The sequence below is a fragment of the Argopecten irradians genome, chromosome 8 (assembly GCF_041381155.1).
Source record: "Argopecten irradians isolate NY chromosome 8, Ai_NY, whole genome shotgun sequence".
NCBI classification, from domain to species: Eukaryota; Metazoa; Mollusca; class Bivalvia; order Pectinida; family Pectinidae; genus Argopecten; species Argopecten irradians.
The window spans coordinates 16,045,398-16,070,090 of NC_091141.1; the positions used below are offsets into that span (position 1 = coordinate 16,045,398).

At 33.0% G+C, this 24,693-nt stretch overlaps 1 protein-coding gene across 1 annotated transcript; it reads left to right on the forward strand.

Moving 5' to 3' along the window:
- The first annotated feature begins 2,778 nt into the window (after positions 1-2,778).
- LOC138329744 (uncharacterized) lies at positions 2,779-24,079 on the forward strand. The gene is made up of 8 exons (XM_069277034.1): positions 2,779-2,917; positions 18,267-18,391; positions 19,211-19,653; positions 20,017-20,070; positions 20,506-20,644; positions 21,558-21,673; positions 21,938-22,016; positions 23,700-24,079. The coding sequence occupies exons 1-8, from the start codon at positions 2,826-2,828 to the stop codon at positions 24,077-24,079; spliced, it is 1,428 nt and encodes a 475-aa protein (XP_069133135.1). The 5' UTR covers positions 2,779-2,825.
- Positions 24,080-24,693: the final 614 nt, after the last annotated feature.

Here is a 24,693-nt window from a genome sequence, read left to right on the forward strand (position 1 = left end):
TAGTCAGGGTAACCCATCTCAGATGAGAATGCATGATAATCTCTTGACCTGTTCTAAAGGGCTTTGTTACTCTTTAGAACTTGGTTTTCACAGTGCAGACAATTGAGTTGTGTTACGGGTTGATGGTAGAGTATATCCTCATATGACTGTGTTTGGGTTTGATGGTGGAATATATCCTCAAATAACTGATCTTGGTGTCTGACATTAACGTTAGGTTGTTCCCTCTTAGACTGCTCTTCATGGTGCTGAGGTCGCCGATTGGGTGCTCTGTGAATCTTAGTTTTTTAGAGTTCGGACAGTTTTGTCTGAAGTTGAAAGCATGGTATCTTCTCATATAAGCTAATCGTCAGGATGCTCTATTGATCTTAATTTGTACAATTTGGACGTTTATGTCTGAGGTTAATGACAGGGATTAACGTGCACTCTTCTTCAGTGGGGAATTAATGTTGCTTTGTTCGGATGATTTTCTACTGTACGGGCGGGCGAATGTCGTTTGTGAAAGGTTCTATTCTCTGCAACTAACCAGACAAATTCTCGATGCTCCAGGGGTTATTATCACTGGCGTAATATCCACCCCAGGACTATCCCATAGTAAAACTGCAGGCAGCTGAGGAGAAAAAAAATCAATCACACGCGGGCCTGCAGAGACTTCACTTGAAGATTACAGAGAGAGAGCGACGCTCGACGCCAAAGCCACGCAGCCAACCACATTGTACCTGTATTCTTTCGATGTATATCATATGACCACATTTAGCTGAAATTACTTGTCTTGTGTTGTCTTCAATGTTCCTATGACATCGTTCAGAGGTGGATATAACGACGGCGATATAATCCCATGGCGTATCGAGGATGACCTTGGGAATTGTTCTCTGTTACTGTACTTCAGGCCAATGGAAGAGACTGGAGTTAATGGTTGACTGATATTTGTTGACAGTTTGTCAGGACGAGTGGATGTGGTTGGCATTTATGCTCTTTCATGTTTGTTTTCTTATTGAGTCATATTTCTTACATTTTCATACAGATTTCAAATGTTTAAAGGAAAAATGATGAGTTTTAAGCTTATTTTGGATCTATTTCACTTTAAAATTTAACATCTTTGGAGATATGTTAGCCAAAAAAAGAGAGAGAAAAAATGATAAAATATTATGGTATGTAATATTAGGAAGAATGTAGAAATTAACCCTGTTAATTGACTTCTTTTACATACAAGCAACAAAACACTATTCTACATCAGTTCATATGTTTTTCGTTATATTACATCTGGTTTTATGGCTCTTTACTATTATTGAATTATTATGTAATTCTCATTTATCTATTTGAATGGTTTGGTAATTTTAGATATTCGTTTTAATATGACGGCACTCGTTAACTCCAAGTTAAATGTCGTAGTGTAACAAAAACATTGTGGAATTCGAAACAACTTCCGCAGCTTATTGTGTAGCATCCTTCAAATTGGGCCATTCCCGAAAATATTGACCTACCTTTAAGGCAAATGGGTATGGCTGGAGCTGATGGTTGGCTCTTTACGGAACTATTCTCAGTGCGTACAATTGCGGTAAGGTTGATGTAGATTCATGCAGCTAACCTTTACATGCTAATGTTAGTGTCTTTTCACAATCTGAAAATTAACTTAACTGAGTTTGATAAACATAATAAACAACTGCCAAGTGTTGGAGTATTAGCTATATATTCAGATAGTTCATATTCCATGCGATGGCATTAAAATGAAAATATATATCGAAAATAAACCATTTTGCGATAGTAGAGCTTCATTAATTAAATAGTAACAGGTAAAATTTAATGTTTAATTAGTGTCTTTAAATGATAAACGTCTATCAAATACATGATGTTTAATATGATTTGGCTAGCATAGCGGTATCTTGTTAAAGTTGACAATTCATGTTAAAAGGTATTCAATTGAAATAAAAAATAAAAAATACATAAAATATGGATGCACTTTTATTTCAGGAATCGTTTACGACACACCCCCTGTCGAGGACAGACATTTTTGTTAAGACGCAAATGAGATTGATTTTAAATAAACATACAAGTTTTATGGCATTATTAAATTAATGACTACGTTTTCCATATTAAGAACAATAATAGCCAAAAGAATACTTCTCATATTCAAGAGAAAAAAACGTGTTATTATTTTAATATTTCGATGATAAGTTATGTCGGGGAAAATGACATGAAATCAGGATTTGAAGACGACGTGACAAGATAACTGCTTGATTGATTTAGCACAATTTTTAACATTGACAATTTTCGTAATGTACGTTGTTGTTGTTGTTTTGTAATAAAAACAATCTTAAATTTGCTTTTATTTCATATAAGATTCATTAAAACTCGTCTCGAAGTTGTTTTTTTTTAAATACTTTTCCGTAAACTCACCCATGAAATGAACCCTCATTTAAGATCCTTTATTTGTTCTCTCTATGTAACAGTGCGGACGTGATAAACATGTCCTTGAATTCTGTCAAATATATAGATAGAAATAATTCTGTCAAATAGTAAATACATATAACGAAAGTAGCGCTCAGGAACCAGTCTATTCTATTACTTCTTATGATATATATCATGTCCGGGCGCTACTTAGCTTCACACTATTTACGGCGTCTACTTGTACTGAACAATGGTTATGGTAATATATTACTGAATACAGATTGAGAAATCAACTTGACTTCTGGAAAATCGGCAGATTTATTGATATATTTTAAACCAATGATAAAGTGTATTTCTTAGACCATCGAAGTATAAAAATTCCGGAGAATGTGTAAGGAAACCACAGTGTGTAATAGCCAAAATAGGAGGGTACCTCAAGGATGGATAGTGAGAAGTCGGCAGCAGTGGTATCAGGCAGTAAAGAGGCTATTTACTCAAAGAAAGGGATAACAAAGAATGGTCGTAAACACAGGTAGGCATGGATGCAGAGACAAAAATGTGTTTTCACAGGTGTATTTGATACAAACAGTAATTCCTCTCTTAGGAGTCTATCATTGAGCCCAAAATATAAAAGTTAATATGTCAGGTTTGGAACCTTCAAATTTCAATAATGTTACTTTTAAAATGTCCCTCGTAAAACATCTAATAATTAAATCAGTAAAAAAATCAACGTCAGTTCATTGTTTAAAAAGATTATGCTAATTAATACTCAATAATACATTCTACTAAAATCCCTTCATGAATATAATTTGACGAGCAAGCAATGATTCTAATATATGGACCGAATGTGAGAAAAAGAAATGTAAAGCACAAAGACATATTTAAGCAATAAAAGTTGGAAAATCAATACCTGAACAACGTAGAGCAATATATATCTACATTAAAAATAAAGACTAAGTTATATTGATTATTGATAAAGATAGTTCTACTAAACTAAATGCTAAATGTGATTGTTAATGCTATTTTGGGGATGGTGTGAGAAGATTGCCTACAAAGATATTTTCAACGGAGTCTTTATCGACTACATAAAACACACGAGTCCATGGATTTCTAATTATCTTCAGCTTACGTACTATTTCTTAAGAACCGTTTCTTGTTAAAATAAAGAACTATTGCTTAAGTACCGAATAATAATGAAAACACAACAAAAGAAGAATTAATTGTATCTTTTATTTACGTATTGCAATTGATGCTGTTACAAATCCTGCATCCTCGATACTCCAGGACATTTTCCGATCACTAACGATCTCTACACCCCTGGACTATCTCATAGTGAAATTGAAGGCAGCTCAGCGGAAAACATTTGACCAATCACAGGCTAGCAAATATTTCATTTGAAGACTACAGAGAGAGCGACGCCTAACATCAAAGCCACATAGTCAACCACAGTGTACCGTTATACGGCTCTTTTAATGTACATCAAATGACTTAGTTACATGTTCTATTCTGTTGCCTCCAGTTTTACATTGGGATAGTCCACTGGGTGTAGAGATCGTAAGTGATCGGAACCCCTGGAATATCGAGGATGCAAATCCTGCAAACATTCATCTCTGAATTCAAGTTAGATAAATGCGCACCGCATTTACACTAGACTAGAGGATGTGCTTAACTACATTGCATGAGTTTAAATTCGCTGGTATTATAAAAATTCTAAACTTAGAAGTAAGAATCCGTGTCAGTGGATGTTCACACTTTATGTTTGAGATTTATAGTTTTTCGGTGTTTCATCACCTTTGTAAAATTGATACAAGAGCCGGTTTTTAATAAAATTTCTCAATTGATATCAAACTCGATTATATTTACCTTAGTTTTAAATTTAGAATGGGACATAACATAGATACAACACCTGTGAAGTCATTTGAGTGACATATTATTAATTTGGCTGCTGTTTAATTAACTTCATATTTAAGTATAGATGTCACTATTTTTGAACTTTAAAATGTGTATTTGATATAAGTATTAGTTAAAAATTAGTTACATCAATGCTTATAATTATATGTTTTCAGACTACTTGATAACATAAATTGATTTCCCAATTAATTATTTTTTTCTATATCAATACGCAAAACGTCATGATCAAGTCGGATTTTGGGCCATTTTTGGATTTGTTCTTCATATATTAGTATAAAGAAAGTTCTGCCAATTGGAAAGTCGGATTTAGTATGAAAACAAATTAAATTAATTATTTACAGATAGATATCGATGGGTGACCTAATAGTGTTTCACGTCTTTATCTGCTATGGATATTCTAGATTTAATAATGTTATAATTTATATATTGGTCGACGGATATTACCCACAAGTAATATGATGAATGTTTATTTGAAGAAAAAACACTTTTGAAATACCGTTCAGTCAAAACGGCTTCAATCCTATCCAGTTTGATTTATTCAATGACAGAGCGGTGATAAAGATATAGGTCAAGATGATATGTTATATGAATGTCAATAACATTCACGTGCACTGCCACGTTTCTAAAATTGCTGACGTATTATTGGTTTGTTGGTTTGGTTGACTGACTAAAAGAACAATTAACAGCTAATTAAGAAATGCCTCCTCAATGTCTTGTGATTGTGAATGTTTGTATGTATTGTGAGCTTGTTGTATATTCGTGTTGTGTCTCCAAACCGCAGGGCAGTATAACTCACCTGGTCACATTATATTGTAAACCAGTCGTCTCACTCCCTTTACGTTGAATGCTAAGCAGGAAGAGAAACTACTATATTTTATAGATTAAAATGTGTTTCGGTCAGGGAACAGAACCCATAGCCTACCTGACAGGAGTGAACACTCACTGGAGGCCAAACATAAGGCGGGCGAAATCAGGACATTAGGAAAACGATTATCCATTCGGAAAGACGATAAGCTACTAAAATTAGTCCGCTTTTACGACCAAAAGTGTGAATTGTTATGCAAGAAAAGCATGACGTAAAATACAACAATACCAAACATTCCAAATGCAGGAGTGTAAACTTTAAGTTTATTGCTGGGTGAGTATATAAATTGGCAGATTAAGGATCATTATTTGTTAATATTCTTAATTCAAATACTCAAAATAATTCTTGTACCAAAATCCATAATATTTGTTTTCGCATACAAAAGTGTTTACACATTATTGTTAATTTTCCCCCCAATTTGAATGTATGCGGACTATATATGTATTACGATGATGCCTGCTTTGACCCAGTGCTGTATTTCAAAAATAAGACTGTCTCTTTATATATTAGTTGTATGTTATACCAGTTAAATGCATATAAATCATCGTTTCAGAACACTCGATAGGTATAGTTTTTGACACAATTTACACGAGAAACTCTCCGATTAACACACCAAGGGAAAGCCTCAACGATTTCCACAGGTAAACGTGAAGTGCTTAAGTTCCGGTAAAGTCCATTTTGGAACATTAAAATATATATATAATTTTACATAGAAATCCCTAATATTTGAAAAAAAGCATATTGGGGGAATCTTATCCTTAGTGGTCGAAGCAAAAATATCTGTGTGAATGTCAACTTAAGTCTGTCTTGTGTAATGGGTATATTGAAGTTTATGTCGAATTGTACACATACAAATCGCAAAAAATCAAACTTTTTGATAAAAAAACTTTTGTCTGAAACTGGAACTCGCAGATAGATGTATAGAAATATAAGTTAAGTGGTACGGACTATACTTTTAAAAAATACAGTCTGCATTAGGAAATATCTGGGTTTTTATATCACCTTTCTCCCTGAATGAGCGCCGCCATAGTATATAGTCTAACAGCTATAGTTAGGTGAATTTAACTGGAAACAACGAGAGATCGGTGCAATGTCACCTGAAAAGGTCCATACGTTTTCCAAATAATGTTCTCACACACAAACTGTGTTATTTTTTTCTGAAATCGAAACTTGCTTTCCCCTTTTCTTTATACCAATGCGCAAACGATCCATATTCTTTCAGGCTACTTTCGTTTTCGAGTTACAGGAAATTAATGCGCAGAAAATGCCCCCGCTATATTAAATGAAGCATTATATAGTAAATTGTTTTAAGATAATAAATTCTTAAATGATATTTTAGATATGAAACAATTATTTGTATAGGTTATACTATTGTATCTATTATTTATTATCCTATTGTACGAAAACAAGCACTGCACGCGATGTGATATTTACTTCGTATGAACTCCGTCAAAAGAACAAGATCGAAAAAGGAACACGACGCCGTATCTACTCAATCTAAGTAAAGCTGAATGAAAATATTCATTCCGTATATATGATGTTAAATTGTACGTCCGTTTCTTTATCAAAATACATTGGGCGAATGTGCCCTTTGTCACCTTGATAATCGCCGACGACACAACACCCAAAAATATTTTGTAAAGCTATTTATTTCTTATATTTTGTTTCGTGTCAGTGACTTTTTATTTCTATAAATGCTCAACAAAGAATGCAAATTTATCTTCATGATAATACGAAATTAGATAAGGCAGTTAATACAATACTTATGGCATTTGAAATTTTTGCATTACAGTTTTTTCATATCTACATTTAATTAATGTTGTTTAAATGTAAGAAAAGTCTACGTGTAAATAATGCTATGTTTAGATCAGGTCTTTCTCTAAATATGCATATATTACTTTCGAAATATGACGGAAAGATGCAAAGCAGTGTTTTATTCATACTACATTTATATTTAGTTCCTGTTGTGTTACTAATTACAACTTAATCGATGCAAACAAAGAAGATTTCTGCACGTGTATTGTTAATATGAAAGGTCAGAGATCAGTGTATTTATTACGATACGTCATAATTCACTGGTCACTTGTGACTAAATAACCCTTAGCGCCTGCCAATAACAATAAATCTACCTTTGTAAACAAACCCTCGTAAATAGGAGAAATAGTACGCTAATAAACTAGAGCATAACAACAGTTAAAGTACTTCACTATCATTCAACATAACATATCCATCAAAATATTTACCACCACGTCTGACTGTTTCCGTACTAATCGTCAGAATACAATAATTACTTTACCCCATACCCAACATTGTCTGAATACGATAATTATTTACCCCATACCCAACATTGTCTGAATACGATAATTATTTACCCCATACTCAACATTATCTGAATACGATAATTATTTACCCCATACCCAACATTGTCTGAAAACGATAATTATTTACCCCCTACTCAACATTGTCTGAAAACGATAATTATTTACCCCATACTCAACCTTATCTGAATACGATAATTATTTACCCCATACCCAACATTGTCTGAAAACGATAATTATTTACCCATTACCCAACATTGTCTGAAAACGATAATTATTTACCCCATACCCAACATTATCTGAATACGATAATTATTTACTACATACCCAACATTGTCTGAAAACGATAATTATTTACCCATACCAAACATTGTCTGAAAACGATAATTATTTACCCATACCCAACATTGTCTAAATACGATAATTATTTACCCATAACCAACATTATCTGAAAACGATCATTATTTACCCCATACCCAACATTGTCTGAAAACGGTAATTATTTACCCCATACCCAACATTGTCTGAATACGATCATTATTTACACCATACCCAACATTGTCTGAATACGATCATTATTCACACCATACCCAACATTGTCTGAATACGATATTTACTTACCCATACCAAACATTGTCTGAAAACGGTAATTATTTACCCTATACCCAACATTGTCTGAATACAATAATTATTTACCCATACCAAACATTGTCTGAAAACGATAATTATTTACCCATACCCAACATTATCTGAATACGATAATTATTCACCCATACCAAACATTGTCTGAAAACGGTAATTATTTACCCCATACCCAACATTGTCTGAATACGATAATTATTTACCCCATTATATGCTCATTAATAATTAAATAAAACATATCTTATTGATTAGAAGTAGCGTTTTAAGAAGAACGCTAACGTTATATGCAGTTTATATGGGAGACGGATGGCACAGCGCCAAACATATTTAAATATAGTTATTGTACTGATTTTTCAGGTCGATTTTACCATTGACATTAGCAATATATTTCTTACCTGTATCATAAAAACCAACGTTAACAGAGCACGCTTGCACAATGCAGAAAAATTATGCTTAGAAAAGCCAAAATCAAGTAGGTCATATCTATTGTATAAAACTGTTTAAAATAATACGTTTAACCAGACCATTAAATTTGGCCTTTATTGACTTCGTTTTAATCTATGATTTCATTTCTATACGTATAATGTATATGTTATTACCATTACCGATATTTCCATACAATATATAAGTCGCTTCATTTTCCGAAGAAATTGTACGATCGAGATCATTTCAACTAATAGAACATACCAATATTGTAGATAATTAAATAAAACATACCGATATTTTAAGTGATTAAATAAAATATACCAATATTGTAAAAGATTGAACAAACAGCAAATATCATAAATAATTAAATAAAATATACCAATATTGTAAATAATTGAATATAGCATGCAAATATTAATAATACTGGAGTCAAATATACTGATATTATAAATGATGGAATAAAGCATACAAAAATAATAAATGATGGGATAAGGTATACCAATGTTACAAATATATGAAGTAAAGCATACAAATTTTATCAGTGATTAACTAAGAAACATACCGATATTTACAATAAGGAAGTAAAGCATATAAATATTATAAATGATGAATTAAAGCATACGAATATCACAAGCGATGAATTAAAACAGACAAATATTTCATAAATGATGAATTTTATTTACATGTTAACAACTGAATATTTGTCTCACAGCCCAAGTGTTGGTAAATACTATAAATCGTTGTGACTAAGTACACGTCTAATCAGTCTAGGATATGTCTGTGTTATTGGACGCTTTATCTGCAGGTGACATTGTTTCGAGGAGTTTGTATTTATATTCCATTTCCCTGTAATTCTGGCAATCATTCATGTTAGCAAATCGCGGTACACAAAGGGGGGGGGGCCATTGTGTAAATCTACTAGGAAAACGTGTGAATTGTAGCGGTTTGTCGATCTGGATGTAGCAAGATTTGAATTATAGATAAACTTTAACCTATTTGTTATAACATTATGATGGATTTGTACTCCGCAAAACGGTTTATGATGAGAAATCACTGTGATGCTTATGCTACAGCTACATATAATAAAATGTATACAGATATATTAATTTTTGAAGGACTCTTTTTCTTCGATAATCTGAAACTTATTCAACCGCCAATTAAAGGCGCTGTTTTAAACGGTGACTTTATAACATTTAAGCCAATAGTAACAATCGTTACAAGAAGATTAATCGTGTATATAGAATATCTTCTATATAAATGTTCTATATGCTTAAACTAAGCTAAACTTTATACTGCTTAAAATTATTTTTTCATTTCATTACTATACATGTATACCTTTTGTTACCAAGGCATTGCCTGTTGTTTAGTTCCTGTTCAATTTTATTTAATTGGAATGTAGTTTTGCTGAAATTGAAATTTAATCATTTAAAGACTGAATGGGCGAATTTTGAAAATAAATATGGCATTCTCTAAAATAACGACTTTATATCTAAATAGAAGTGTTTAAAAATAGTTTTGGTTTTTCGAATTTCAAAGAAGAATAATGACTCTTATTTGTACACATAAAACATGTACGTTGTAAGTATTCTCAATATGTTGTTAATTTTAGGTTGTGTATAAAATATCAAAGAACTCTGATTCGTGAGTATGAAAATTACGACACGTATAACTATAACATATATCCTAAAAAATCAAGGCGAGTTTTATAAAATATGAAATAACAGTCCAGCTCCAGATAATCTACACTGACATTATAATGAATTTCCGCCCGACTGATCCAATGGAAATCGCTATAGGTTTTTTTACACCAGTGATATCTTCAAAGAACCCTAGGACTTTGTGATATCTCAACTTTTATCAGGTTGTAATCTGTAAATAAAATTTATTTTTATTATTACAATCACCGTTTACGGTTTTAAATTACATACATCCATCATGTAGATTTGTTGTGGATATCGAACTCCATGACTATGATACAACATTCATTATTACTAGTTTACTTTGGTATTATATTTTTATTCATTAGCCTTTCAGTTATATAAGAGACATTTTTATAACGATTTGTTGGCTTCAGATTACAATTTGATATGATATTCTACAACTTGTTTCAATCGGTATATGTTAGATGCCCTCCAATATTCACGGAGGTGTTCAAGATAGGGGTAGATATAGTATGAAGGAAAATATGATAATATCATCGTACCATGGGCATGTACTCTATTTCTTTTATGACACGACGTTCTAAGTATTCAGTGCTTATGCCTTACGTTAATGCATTGTTACAGAATTTCCAGATCCGAATTCGACACAACTTTGTAAATCATCACTTAATCCACGACGTTTTCATTTTAGTGATTGACCTTACTAGACCTAAATTGTTTTGATTTGGGGTTACCTTTCCTGACGTATATAACATGACTTTTACCTCTCGGCGTATTTTCCCTCCTGTTTTACTATATTTTTGTCACGGCACTATGCCTTGTACTTCAGATTTAAAAAAGAAATGAATGTTATTAATTAAGATTGCACTATAATTCGATCGAAGTCAACCATTGTAGGTATATGTTGGCTTACGTTAGGTTACGTATACATGTCCTCATTTAAGGAGGTGGTATTACCGAGATCATTGTTAGTGTATTGGTAACAGTGACATACCCGTCTAGGTATATTTTTATAACTCCACTTGACTATCATAAATATAAAGCTAATTCCTGACATCTTTATATCTACAGTCGTCTTCAGATATTTAGTATACAAACAACATTAAAATGCCACCTATTGATGACAAAGTGCTGTTAAAACACTAAAGATCAGTCACCACAACAATGTCATTGTCTTAGTAAAGAGAACCACATACTTTGCAATGCAGTTTTTTTTTTATGAAATACACATTTTAGCCCCTATTGTTGCATCTATACTGAAGAACATCGTAAAACATCTATTATGCCTTGATCATGAATCAAAACCTTGAAATATTTACAGCACTTTTTTAGTGCCAGTGAGCTTATGAAGTAACGCGGTGTCCGTCGTCCGTAGTCCGTCAACTTTTCTCAAAAATCCCTACTAGTCATAAACGGCTGAATGGATTTTCATCAAATTTGGTCTGAAGTTTCCGTGAGTGAAGGGTAACAAATTTTGTATTAACGATGACCCTGGCCCCAAGGGGCCTGATAGGCGGGGCCCAATTGGGGAAATATAGCAAATTCTTTAAAATCCTTCTTCTTCTGTAGGATTTTGTAGGAACGAAATGATTTGAGAAACCAATTTTGTAAAAATGGTGAGCCTCCCCCCCCCCCCCCCCCCCCCCCCGCCAAGGGGCCTGAGGGGCAGAGCCCAAATAGCAAAAACTTTAAAATCTCTTACTTTATTAATGAAGGGATTTAGTTCTAATTTGGTCTGGAGCTTCCTTGGGTGAAGGGAAACCAATTTTGTATAAACGGTGGGACTGTTCCCCTAAAGGCAAGAGGGGCAGGGCCCAATCGGAAAAAATATAGCAAATTCTTTAAAATCCATCTGTAGAAATAAATAGATTAAGTTCAATTCTATAGCCTTCAAGTTTGTAGCTTGTGTTCTTAGCCTGAAGCAGGTGAGCGATACATGCCCAAAGGTCCTCTTGTTATTACGATGTTTCGAAAGCCTACAATTACTTATTTTATCATCTAAATCTGATTCAGCGTATTCTATTCACTTGGCACTTCTACTATATAAACTAACTAATGCAAGAAGTCACTTAATTGGGTAAAACTGACACCCAAAAACGTGACCATTATGATGTCATTTAAGTTGACATGTAACGTCCACTGATCACCGTCAAACTGGTTGTTCTATCTTGTGGATTCAATCGCTAAAATAATGCTAATGCAAACACCCCAAAAGGAGTTAATAATGTGAATATAAGTATAAACTTTCTTCCTATGGCAGCTTTGGTCTATCCAGATGCCAGAGCTTCGCTAGCACGCATTGTTAAATGGTAAGATTATCTGCAAAACTCTGGCTTCTATAAAGACCAACAATTTCAAAGGATACATTTTAGTATTTAAAAAATGTCCTTTTAAAAATAGCAATTTCTGAATATATAGTGTTTGACTTGGCTATTGATTGAATGGAACAATCGTTGCATTAGTAGATATATGTTTTCATATATAACTTTTGAAATTAAGCTTTGCTTAAAACTACAATACTAAAGAATGCTTTACATTCAACACGAAGAAAAAAAAACCAAGAATGGCACGGATTCCGACGTTACTATGACGTCACAATAGAGATGTTAACATTGCGTATTGATTTTGAGAAAAATGATCCCAACATTTAAACGTATTCTATTCTATCAAGTAATCTGGAAGTTATCAGCATAAATGTCCCTATTTCACCGGGGTAGAATAAATGTAAGTATAGTGGCATGTAATGGCCATTTCAGTTCACATTTTATAATGATACAATGATATTCGTGATTAAAATCTGTGTTGCTAAAATGCTTTTATATATATATCATGCATGTTTATTGGTGCCAATAAATGATTTTCACAGCTTAATTAAGCTTAATTAGTCAAATTTGTGATTTCTAATATAATAGAGAAATACACATGGTACATTTTCATGCCCAGTTATGGCACGCCTAACTCATTATGACTGATTATAATATTAATTTTCTATTAGATATTATGAGGTGTGGTAGTTTACTTTATCGCTCGTGAAGATAACATTTCGCTCACTGTTCTGACTATTACAACTAAAAAGTATGTGCCACTATATTTACATTCGTTTGCCACAATAACTATATAAACCAAGCAATGCGAAATGGAGTCAATGGTGCTATCATTAATATGGAGACTTCAACTGATGACCGTCATAATGACTATTCCATCTTACAGATTAAATAATCTTTGATAAACAGTTTTCATTATCTAAAATCAACAGCTTTTAGCAAAAAAACAAAAACAAAAAAATGTCTAAATAATGTGATTAGAAATATTAAAATGTTTTTGATAAAATCTACAGTCTTTATGTTATGTTATATAAAGACGCAATAGGGATATTGTATGCAAAGCGCTGGCATCTATATATGTATATCAGAGATTTTATGAAAAGACCGTTACATGTCTAATTAGTTCATACGTTTCAAGTACATGTACATAGCATAGTTATTAAAAGAACAACGCTTTATATCATTTAGGTATAAAACTGAAAGTACAACTTTTAATCATTTAATATAACATTTTGTATGTTCATAACGTAGTACTAATGTAAGTAAACGTGAGTAAGCACTCGAAATCGGTAAATACGTTATAATATACATATGGAGCAGTTTGTTCTATAAATTAGACCTCTATAATAAACCTACTCCATGTCAAATAGCCCCTTCCCATATCTCTACCCTGTATTTATGGTCACCGATCCGAACTCGTGGTAAATGTCGACGTTTAATTTACAATTTCGTCGTATTTGCTTTATTCTCGACTTTGTAGCATATAGACCAAGAACTATTCCTCTGATACAACGAAAAGTGGAGTTCCATGGTACAATACCTGTACACAAATACTATTGAGCCCATATGACGGGTTTTGATTAGAAGTTTTTCGAAACAAGTATGGGTGCTTATCAAAAACACAATAACCTCAGTAGCAGAAGCGTACATTCTTTGGATAAATCCTTCGATAAAAGTCTTGAAAAACACGAGGAAGTAATACTACGGGAGAAGCCGGGGCGACTTAGGCTGAAACAGAAGTCACGACAGTACAGGTACATGTGGTAAAAAATGTCGATTGATTGCGTCATACTATTGATTTTATTTATTGTTGATTATCTGACACGGAAATTTACAATTACCACTGTATATACGTCACAATGATATAGCTCCTAGATAAATCATAACCATATAACTTTAAAATGTATCTAGGTATATCATGTATGAATACACAATTAAGGGAAATTGCTTATCATTACAAAAATTAGGGAACACATCATGATAAATTGAGTATAATAAGAAGAAAAAAGTATTATTATTATATTTATGTTATAACAGGTATGAGATGTGATGTTGTTACATTAATTCTAATTTTGGATTATAAATAGATAATGATGTTTGACAAATGAAGTTATACATGTATACATCTAGTATTTAAATGTTGTAAGTTAACACAAACAGAGAAGTAATCTATCCTAACTTGTAAAACATCTGTTGTCATACCTTTATGAATACGGTTTTTTTTTAAACGAAAATGCGATTCGCGTTTATTACATGTATGGACAAAGCCATTGCGTTTATATCTCATCTATAATATTAACGTGAGAAATATACTATGAGATAATAATCTTAGTGTTAACATCTTACATCTGTGTTCCTATATTGCCGCGTTGCAATGGCACATCTGGCTTCAAACAAGCCATTTTTTATGAATATATACTAGAACAGTTAATATTTTCCAGATACAATACGGTAATTTATTTCCTGTCTCTCCTCCTGATTTCCTTTCTATTGAATTATACTTGGATACGTTTTGATCTAGTTATTTGTTTAAAGCAATGACCTTGTACTTTTTTGTTAAGGAAATCAAAATTAATCAGCAGGAGTTTTTATTGCAGTCAACATTTGTTTAATCATTAGTAATCTATCTTTTTAGAACATTTCATCATTAAAAGTTAAGTTATATTCTTTGGCAGTTTGGAAGATTGATCTTGTAAGTTCTTGATTGAACCCAATACCCAAGCAAAGTTTTACAATACATTTACATTGGAATTTTTAGAAAATAATGCAAATATAGCCTAACATTTGCAGAATTTACCATGTCGACTACAGGTGAATTTGGGCTTTTTCATGTCAATATTGTGTCAATAAAAAACTCATTCAACACCTAAATATGTTAGCGTTATGGGTAGTTATATAGGTATATGCGATCAAGGCCATGTCCAACAAGTGTGTTAGTGTTACATAACCACTATCGCTTTGATCCAAGTACGAGAGTAGTAAAAAGGCTTATCTATGACGTAGTCTGTTGACTTCAAAAGAAAGACTTTTATTTACAAATTGTGTATGATACCACTTATAACACATACTAGACACGCGTAATGTTTTACAATAATAATTCCGTGTAGACTCGTATACATTGTGTATGTTTGTACCTTTTAATCGACCCTGATTACATTCAGTTTTATCTGTTTTTATAAAATATCAAAAAGCAGAACCATAAACGTATCTCTGAACTAGACACGTATTTATAAAGGAAAGGTGATTGTTAGATTTGTAGGATAAAAATCTAACAAATTATAGAAGTATAGAACCTAGCTCCAGAACCATCATACAATCTTTGACTTAACTTTGACTAAGACAATTATTGACTGAGACTTAGTGTATGACTGTTTTAGACTTTAGACTGTTTTAATTATTTCGTCAATTTCAACGACGATATCCGCTATGACACAGCCTTACACGAACTGCCGTGATCATTATTTCCTTTATCTGACTATCGTTTTCATTGTTTGCTCATTATTGCTTGAGTTGCGATTTTTTCTTAATATTGAAAACATTTTGACCGTTTGGTATTTTTATTTTATTGTATATACTATGCTTCATTGATACGGTAATTTTAATACTAGGTATAACTGTAACCAATAGATCGATACTTCAAAGAAAATCTCTGTTAGCTCAAAACACATGGGTGTTTTAGACATGCACGTTATATTAATTGTTATTAGTTTGATCGTTTGGTATTTATGCTTCCGTCATGTTTCTCTTGATAACATGCATGTTAGTTGTTATCGTTATTCCTTTTCAGTTAGAACCGATACATCAAAGAAAACTTTTGTTTGCTCAAACACCTGGGTGTTTTAGACTTGCACGTTATATCCACTCTTACATTCAGCTAAAAGATGAAATCAAATTCTAGACTGACGTTATCATATTTATCCCTTTTCAGTTATATTATAATTGTGCATGTAACGTTAGAACCGATACATCAAAGAAACCCTTCGTGCAGCTCAAACAACCGATTTTTGTAGACATTCAAGTTCTGGCCACTCCAACTTATAATCTAGACTGCCTAATACAAATTGTTTTGTAAACGTGACAGGGGGAACTACACTTATTTTACTTTTACCAACATAGCAATAGGATATATCATATTCATTTGTTTCCATATATATTTGTTTTTGCAAGGTAACATAGCTAATGAAACATTGTGTCGTTAAGTCACAATAAAACAATAGAAATGGCTGGCGTGATGCAGCATGAGTAAGGAACCCAGCCTCACCAAACTTACTGACAATGGGTAAACGATGCATCCCACCTTTTACATGCTAAGAGGGGAGAGACGAATATATTGTTAACACATAGAAAAATATTATGTGTTGTAAAACTACCCGCGCAAAATCTCGGGATAAATATCAATAAATCAATCAAAATGTAAAAACGAAAAAAAAATAAGGGCCTTGGACTTACACTTGTTCGGGTGATAACGCATGGAAACCTTCACATTGTTAATAGAAGAGTCGACATCGAACTAAACAAACATCACTAGACTATATCCATGGTGTTTACCTGCGTGATTTAGTATAGTGGTATATCATTGAGAAATGTGACAACCTCCAACCTTCTATGTACTTTAAGTATTAATGTCGAGGAATAGTTTTGAAAGGAATATGCAATTTTACGTATGTGGTAGTTTTATAACCTACGGATATAAACTCAGTTGTATTTATATTAGTTGAATGGGGTTTAAACGTTTATTATCATTGCGGCTCTGAATCTATCTATTTATCCTCTGATGTAAATGATCCTCCACTATAAAAGGTACCACTTTAAAACATCACAATTAATTGACAAAAAGCCGTTTGTTGCAAATACAATAAAGGATATATATGATAAACTAAAATCTAAAACGGTTAATTTCACGTGAAATAATAGCAATGAGGACGCCATCAGAACTTTGAAACCGTCCTTTTTATTGCCTCATTTATAATCAGTTATTAATATATTTATATATAATATATTTATATATATTGTTATTAATATAATAAACAAAAAAATATATTGGTACAATGCAGTTTTGTTTTGTTGAAAATTAATAACGTTAAGAGCATGTTGTGGGAAACAGTATTATATAAATTATATTTACTGACAGTGGGTTGGACATTTTCAGTTTGGAAGGAAATATAATTATTTTAAGGATACCTAGTTTACAATGGCAATCCATGTATATGACTATTGATGGAGACATGTTGATGTGTTTTCTTGGAGAATAGGTCTTTAGCCTAAACAAAAAATCCATTTGCTCAAACTACTTTAAGATTGAGAGTTCACTTCTATACATTTTAATTTCAATGTTCATTATGAACATGACTTTCCGTTTGATATTTTTAGTATAGTGCGATACTAAATTTGATTATCAAAAGCATGACTGTTTTTATTATGTCTCCAGGTTGTTGTTAAGAATTGATAGTACTGCACTTCTATCTTAGGATAAGAGTGACGTAAAATATGTGATAGCTTGGTAGATAGCGGCCATCAAATTACACGGTGAAAAAAAACTTTCAGGAAGAAATTGATATTTTGTATATAGGTTACTTCTATGAATACATAACAAGTTCTTTTGTTTTGACAATCACTTGAGCCTGTGTTCTATACTTGATACTCGTAAATAATATGTTTTGTAAACTTTGGATTGTTTTAAAATCACTTCATGTGTGCTACATTGTATCTAGTAAAAATCAATTATCACTTCCAGGTGTCGGAGACGCTTGTCCCAGCTGCTACATACCCATGTTGTTCTGATATCCGTCTGTATCCTCAGTGCGCTTGATGCATCATGTGTTCTAGGACAGATTATTTGCGACATTCTCATTATGTCCGGTAAGAAGTTTACATGAACAACATTTTAAGTTGTTATAACGTCGATTCAGCAATAATGGTTTAGACAATTTGTAATATTTTAATTTCATCACCATCATTTCTTTCATTATGTTAGTCTTTGCTTTGGTGCAACGGACATATCTGTAAAATTAAGTACATTGTTTGTATATTATTGAATTATATTAATCAGGCGTTCTACCAAAGGAAATGTTTAATCATTTTTTGCATTCTAGGTTAGAACTCCTACAAAAAAATTGAATATAGTAAATATTACCTTCGATCTGAATGTTAAATGGCTAATAATAGCCATGACAATTATCTGAGTTCGAGTAATGCATACATATTTTGGTCATGAATATTGCATGCATAGATATTGCTGATACACACTGACGATCATATCACCATACGTTTGGATTGAGTTGTCTCCCTTTTAGTGTACCAGTGCCCAATGTCCAGTACATACATTTGGTGTTCAGAAAATATTTGTCTTATCTGATAAACATTTGATTTTACCTCGAATGATCTTTTTTTTTTCGTTTTGCAATAAATTCATTCGTATGAAGCTTAAAAGTATTTAGTTTTAGTAAACTGATATGAAATTGACAGCTATATGTTAAGATAATCTTAATGAAGCCACGGAATACAATCATACCATAAATTACCATAGACACATAATTGAAACGATTGAATTGAATATTTGATTTATGCATCGAATGACAAAAAAAAAAAAAAAAAAAAAAAAAAACCCGCAAAGAGCTTTCCCTTGAATCTCATCCGTATCTATTCATGGAGGTCATGACACATTTTGTTTATTTTCAGACACACAACACGAGAACGAAATTCTACAGGAGAAGGCAGCCGAGCAGTTTAAGCTTCTGTGTCCAGCTCTTGACCATCATCACGATCCTAGTCATACATTACATCTGGACGAAATCGTAGAAACCCTGGAGGCAAATAACACTATCTGCAGTGATGAAGACCACAGCCACTTACATTCTGCTACCCTCTTCAGTAGTAGCGGATCCCAGAATGATCTGATGGACAGTGAAGAAATTACAAACTTTAATATAGGGTCGAATGTACAACAGCGAATCTCCGAGCAGAAGATCCAAAGACGGAAGCGATCGGCTACAAATCAGCATCACCGATCGAAACGCGCTGCAGGTGGTGGTAGCCATGACCATGGTCATTCTGTTACGCATGAGGTGACACACTATTTCCATATCGGGAGTATGGCTATACTGTCCATATTGCTGTTCGAGGTTAGTGTAATTTCAGTGCTATATCAGAGGTATTTCTCAAACGTTTGCACTATGGATGTAGGATGTCCTTTGGATGAATACGCTAACATAACAAGTTATTGGTGGATTTAGTATTGTTTATAAACTAGTAGTACAAAAACTGCAATGAAACTGATTATGGAATGTAATAACACTACATACCTCTACATTTCAGTTGTTTAGATAATATGATGAATTAATAACACGGAGTCAATCAAAGTGTTAATACTAACGTGATAAGGTTACAATTAACCTTGATTAAGCAATTTTAAAATAACATTTTCAAAATGATATTTCACCATTTTATTGTTTAATGAATTGTAACTATATCTCATATTTCTATAGGCGTTTCTCAAAGTGATCGGAATGGGTCGCCACTTTCTCAAACATAGATTGGAGGTAATTGTATACAAACATTTCTAACTCAAACTATATTATATATTTTCAGTTTCAATATAAACAATTACTATGTTAACTTCTATTTTCTGAGATAGATATTTAGTAATTAATGTTATTTTCTTTTAATATCTAATCAAGCATAGTTTAATTAACGTCCGTAGGTTTATTAAACTTTGAATGATCCAAGTATGCAAGTCCAATGTAAAATGATACCACAGTGGAATGTTTGAGTGAAACACAAACAATGTATGTGAAACAAGTTTGTAATTCTTTTCAGATTTATGTTGATAAAAACTTCGTAAGCTTTCGTGTTATCCATTTTTATTTACATTGTTATATACACAGTTTCTATTTGATAGAAGTTACTTTCCCTTTCCTTGTTAGTTATCACGTTGTTTTGATTTTCATTTTCTACCTGTTGTGATTTCATTGGAGGTATTCGACGCCTTCGTTGTGACTGTGTCCTGGTGTTTGGATGTTGCATTCTGGGAAGGTATATGGGCACATCCTGGAACTGAAGCTGCCACAATTCTCATCATCATTTTGCCGTGGCGAATCATCAGGATAGTTAACAGTAATAAAATTTTGAGGATATTATATTTTGAGATATATATTTCGGTCATTTACTTACATATAGATAATAGAATATTGCAAAATAAAACAACTAAAGGGGTGTATATAATCATTGTCCCTTTAAAAGTGATATTGATAATAGTATTTAAAACAAACATTTATTTACATAATATTGTATGTAATACTCATATACGGATTGATTAGATATGTTCAAACATACGCACATTGTACATCACCATTTAATACAGTTTTCGTACGACCAGGAAACAGTGTTATGTGTTTCTTCAAAGATCAAATATGAAAATCCATGCATACAGTCTGTTTATTTTTTTTTTAATGAAAATATTTCTGTGGTCACGACTAGAATACAAATTAAGTTTCCCCAAACGCTTTGTTTCCATGACTAATCTGGAGAATATGTCTGCATAAGAACTAAGTTAATGAGTGTGATCGTCTTTTACTTGAAGATAAAAAGTGCACATCTTCCCATGTTATAGTATGAGTTGATTTTAGCCTAATGGTCTGTTAATCACAAGGGGTATTTAAGAACGCAACAGGTCAAGGAGGTAGATGAAATCCGGAGTAATCGGAGGTAAATCAGATATCACAGACCTACAAACGGTACCTGCAATCTTCCTGGCGTGGGTTTCGAACCTACGACACTATATATACAATTATTAAATTTGATTAAGGAACCGGTCCAATCACAAGTGTTTTCTTCGGAAACTCCGGTTTCGTTTTCGTCTAACCTTAGACCCCTCGTGCGCTTTCATCCAGGTCATCGAAAGTGATTTGAAGAAGTTGTATGGTTTATTTTGCAATCGATGTAAAACAAATAAGTTTTATTTATTCGGATTTTTTTAGCACCAGTGATATCATTCATAGTATTATTGTATATCTCTTCTTTCCACTAGGTTTTGTGTTGGTAATCAAAGAGAAGGATCTTGTCGAGTTAAAGGTTGTGAAGCAGCAGTACAGGTCTGCAATAAAGGTCGCTAGAGCGCTTAAAAAGAAGCGCGATTTGTATAGGGTGGGTATATCCTTGTATTAGACATCAATATGATATACAACGTCATACGTGTAATTTAAATTCCTATCCGAACATTTAGATACTTTTTAGCATCAACACAGAAAATACATTTTTTTCAGTTTTTAGATGATTATATTAAATGCATTAACGATGAACAACACCCTTTCAATCAATACATGTGTAGTTAATGTTTGCAGATAGTAATATCCGTACCTATATTTCATTCTACTTATAGTTCATTTTCTATCATTCACTATTGTATAGGTTGAATCCAGACAGCTACAGGGTCTCTGTAGAAAACACAAAGTGGACGAATCTGAAATCATTGCTTGTGCGCCTATAGGTAATGTACACATAAACTGAAAGTAGTGTTGTCTCCCTTACTTCACAGTCACTCATTTTATATCATGATAGAATGTACTAATATCATGTGAGAATGTTTTTTTTTGTTCTTTGCAAGTCCTATGACAGTCTAATAAACAATTTTAAAACTCAAAATGTGCTACAATGTACGACAATTCTAGCAATTGCAGACATTTTACCGTCACACAATTTTTAAACATGTAATAGGATACCACGACGTTGCAGTATATTGTGTGCATTTTGTATCCGATGGTACACAACAAAATGTTCATCATCTGACAAATACAAAAATGAAAATAGATATGTAAATAGTTTGCAGAGGTCCAAACCTAACTTTCAGGGAGAAATCTTCACAGTATTGGTTTGTAGAGTAAGGGGGTCATCTATTGTATGATTATCTTTTATTTTTTTAGTTAACTTACACACAAGGTAAACTTTACAATAAAACATTTTAAGACATCGCGACGTATTGGGACTGATTAAATATTATAAAAACAGATGAGGTGGTTGATCGAGAAGAGTTAGCAGTGTCTGCTGTATTTTCATCTGGCGCGTTAAACGTGTAGGTCTTACCAGGTTTTAAACAAAATCCATGAAAATTGCTCAATGATATTGAAATTAAATGTGGATATTAAATTATAAAATAAAGATGGACGGCAAACAAATTCCCTAAACCATCTCATCATAACGAGGACAATCTTCACGATACACGTTGTGGTCCGTTCTAAAAATAGAATGTGACCTTCGATGTGTAACATAACAATGACAAATGGACAGCTATATACTAGTGATGGGTCAAGAATACACACACTTGGGCCTACAACCTAAAACCGTAATATATATACTGGCGATCTGACCGGCGTACAGGTGATATAAATATACCTTCTTTATGTCTGGCATCAACCTGAGACTCCTACACGTATCATTACAACGTCAGACACGGGCAGTAAATATAGTAGAGGCAGTAAAATAGATAAATGGAATCTGTTAACAATCAGAATACTACATATCGATAGAGTAAGACACAGCGGAACATTCGATACCGTCACATACACGCATAAAATCATACACTGGGTGACTAAATATTTCTGGAACCCGTTTCCGTTAAAGTGTTTTTAGTGATTTATATTTGCTAAATATGGAACAAAGCAACTGATGAATAATTCGTATCGTGGATGTATTGTTGCACATTGACCAATGCAAATCCACTGTCTACCGGCTCGCCTTAGAGATTGATTTACGTCTTCCTCGGATGATGAATTGCAAAACATATCGAAAACTGTTTAAAGCATGGTGATATTTGATATACATGCAAAAGTTTAAAAGATCAGACATCTTAGTGCATGGTGCAATATATTAAAGTACGTTGTCCCCGGCACTTGTTCAACTTACTTCGTAACCCCTTCCCAATTGAAACTTCACGTTCTCTTTGCGGGTTTGTCTTATTTTCGGTGTACATTTTCTTACTTTATAGACTCTTTAGAGTTTCTGGATCAAAAGCAAATAAATGTTTTAAAATGAGTTAGCAAAACCAACTAAATTGTACGTGGATGAGATAGATAATTCTGATATAGCGATCATACCGATGCATAGTGTTTTTTCTTAAATCATACGAAATAGGCAGTTATTTTAATGTAATTAGTCTTCTTATAATATTTTCCAGTGAAGCAACGCCGCCGCAGTAGTAGCTTATTCCCAGTACTGTCAAGCTTTGCATCTTTAGCGATGCTTGGCGCTGTGGGGAATCCTGGACCTGATCTACATGAACGCTCCTCGTCAGAGGATGAAGACGACGATGATAAACACATCGGAAGAACACACAGTATTTCAGAGTTATTAAGATCTGTGTCAACTGAAAGTGAACTTTCAGGAGGCGTGACATTCAGTCTCTCCCCTGACCCCATGGACAGTCCGAACGACTCATCAGTATTCACGTTTGACGGTACAACTAACGGTTACAAGCCAGTTCGCTTTGATAAGCTGAGTACAACAGAACTTAGCGAGGTGGGTAATGGCGACAATCCTATATCACTCAAAATATAGAGACCTATTTTCGTGTCCACGTATTCTTTGCGATTTCATGCATATGCGTATTTTTACAACCGGCAATTTAGTTTCGTAACTAAAAATAATGAACGTTTTACTTACCAATAATTGCAACTTTTTTGTGGTAATTTCTTCTCGCGAAGGATAAAATAAAACAACACACAGAAAACAAGCTGGTTAACATTTCCAAGGTACAAATAACGACTTCAATTATATAAAAGGAGCTATACACAATCTATAGGATTTGATTTTCTTCAAACTATTATCTTATATTTTAAACCAACTTATTATCGCACGCGATGATATTTCATGTATTTCATGGTCAATTAGGGTCTGCAAAAATAACAAATGCGAAAATGCTAAGAATACAAGTACAATGTAGCATTTTAACTGCAGATAGCGAAATTAAACCGCCTTTGAAAAAAGTTAGGCATGCAAAGACGAAAGTCACAACGAACATACGGGTCGTTTTCTACGGTGGCTGGGAGCGGACATGAAATAAATAAAATTATTGCGTGGTAACGAAATATTATTGCGTGGGAACGAAATATTATTGCGTGGGAACGAAATATTATTGCGTTCGAACGAAATATTATTGCGTGGGAACGAAA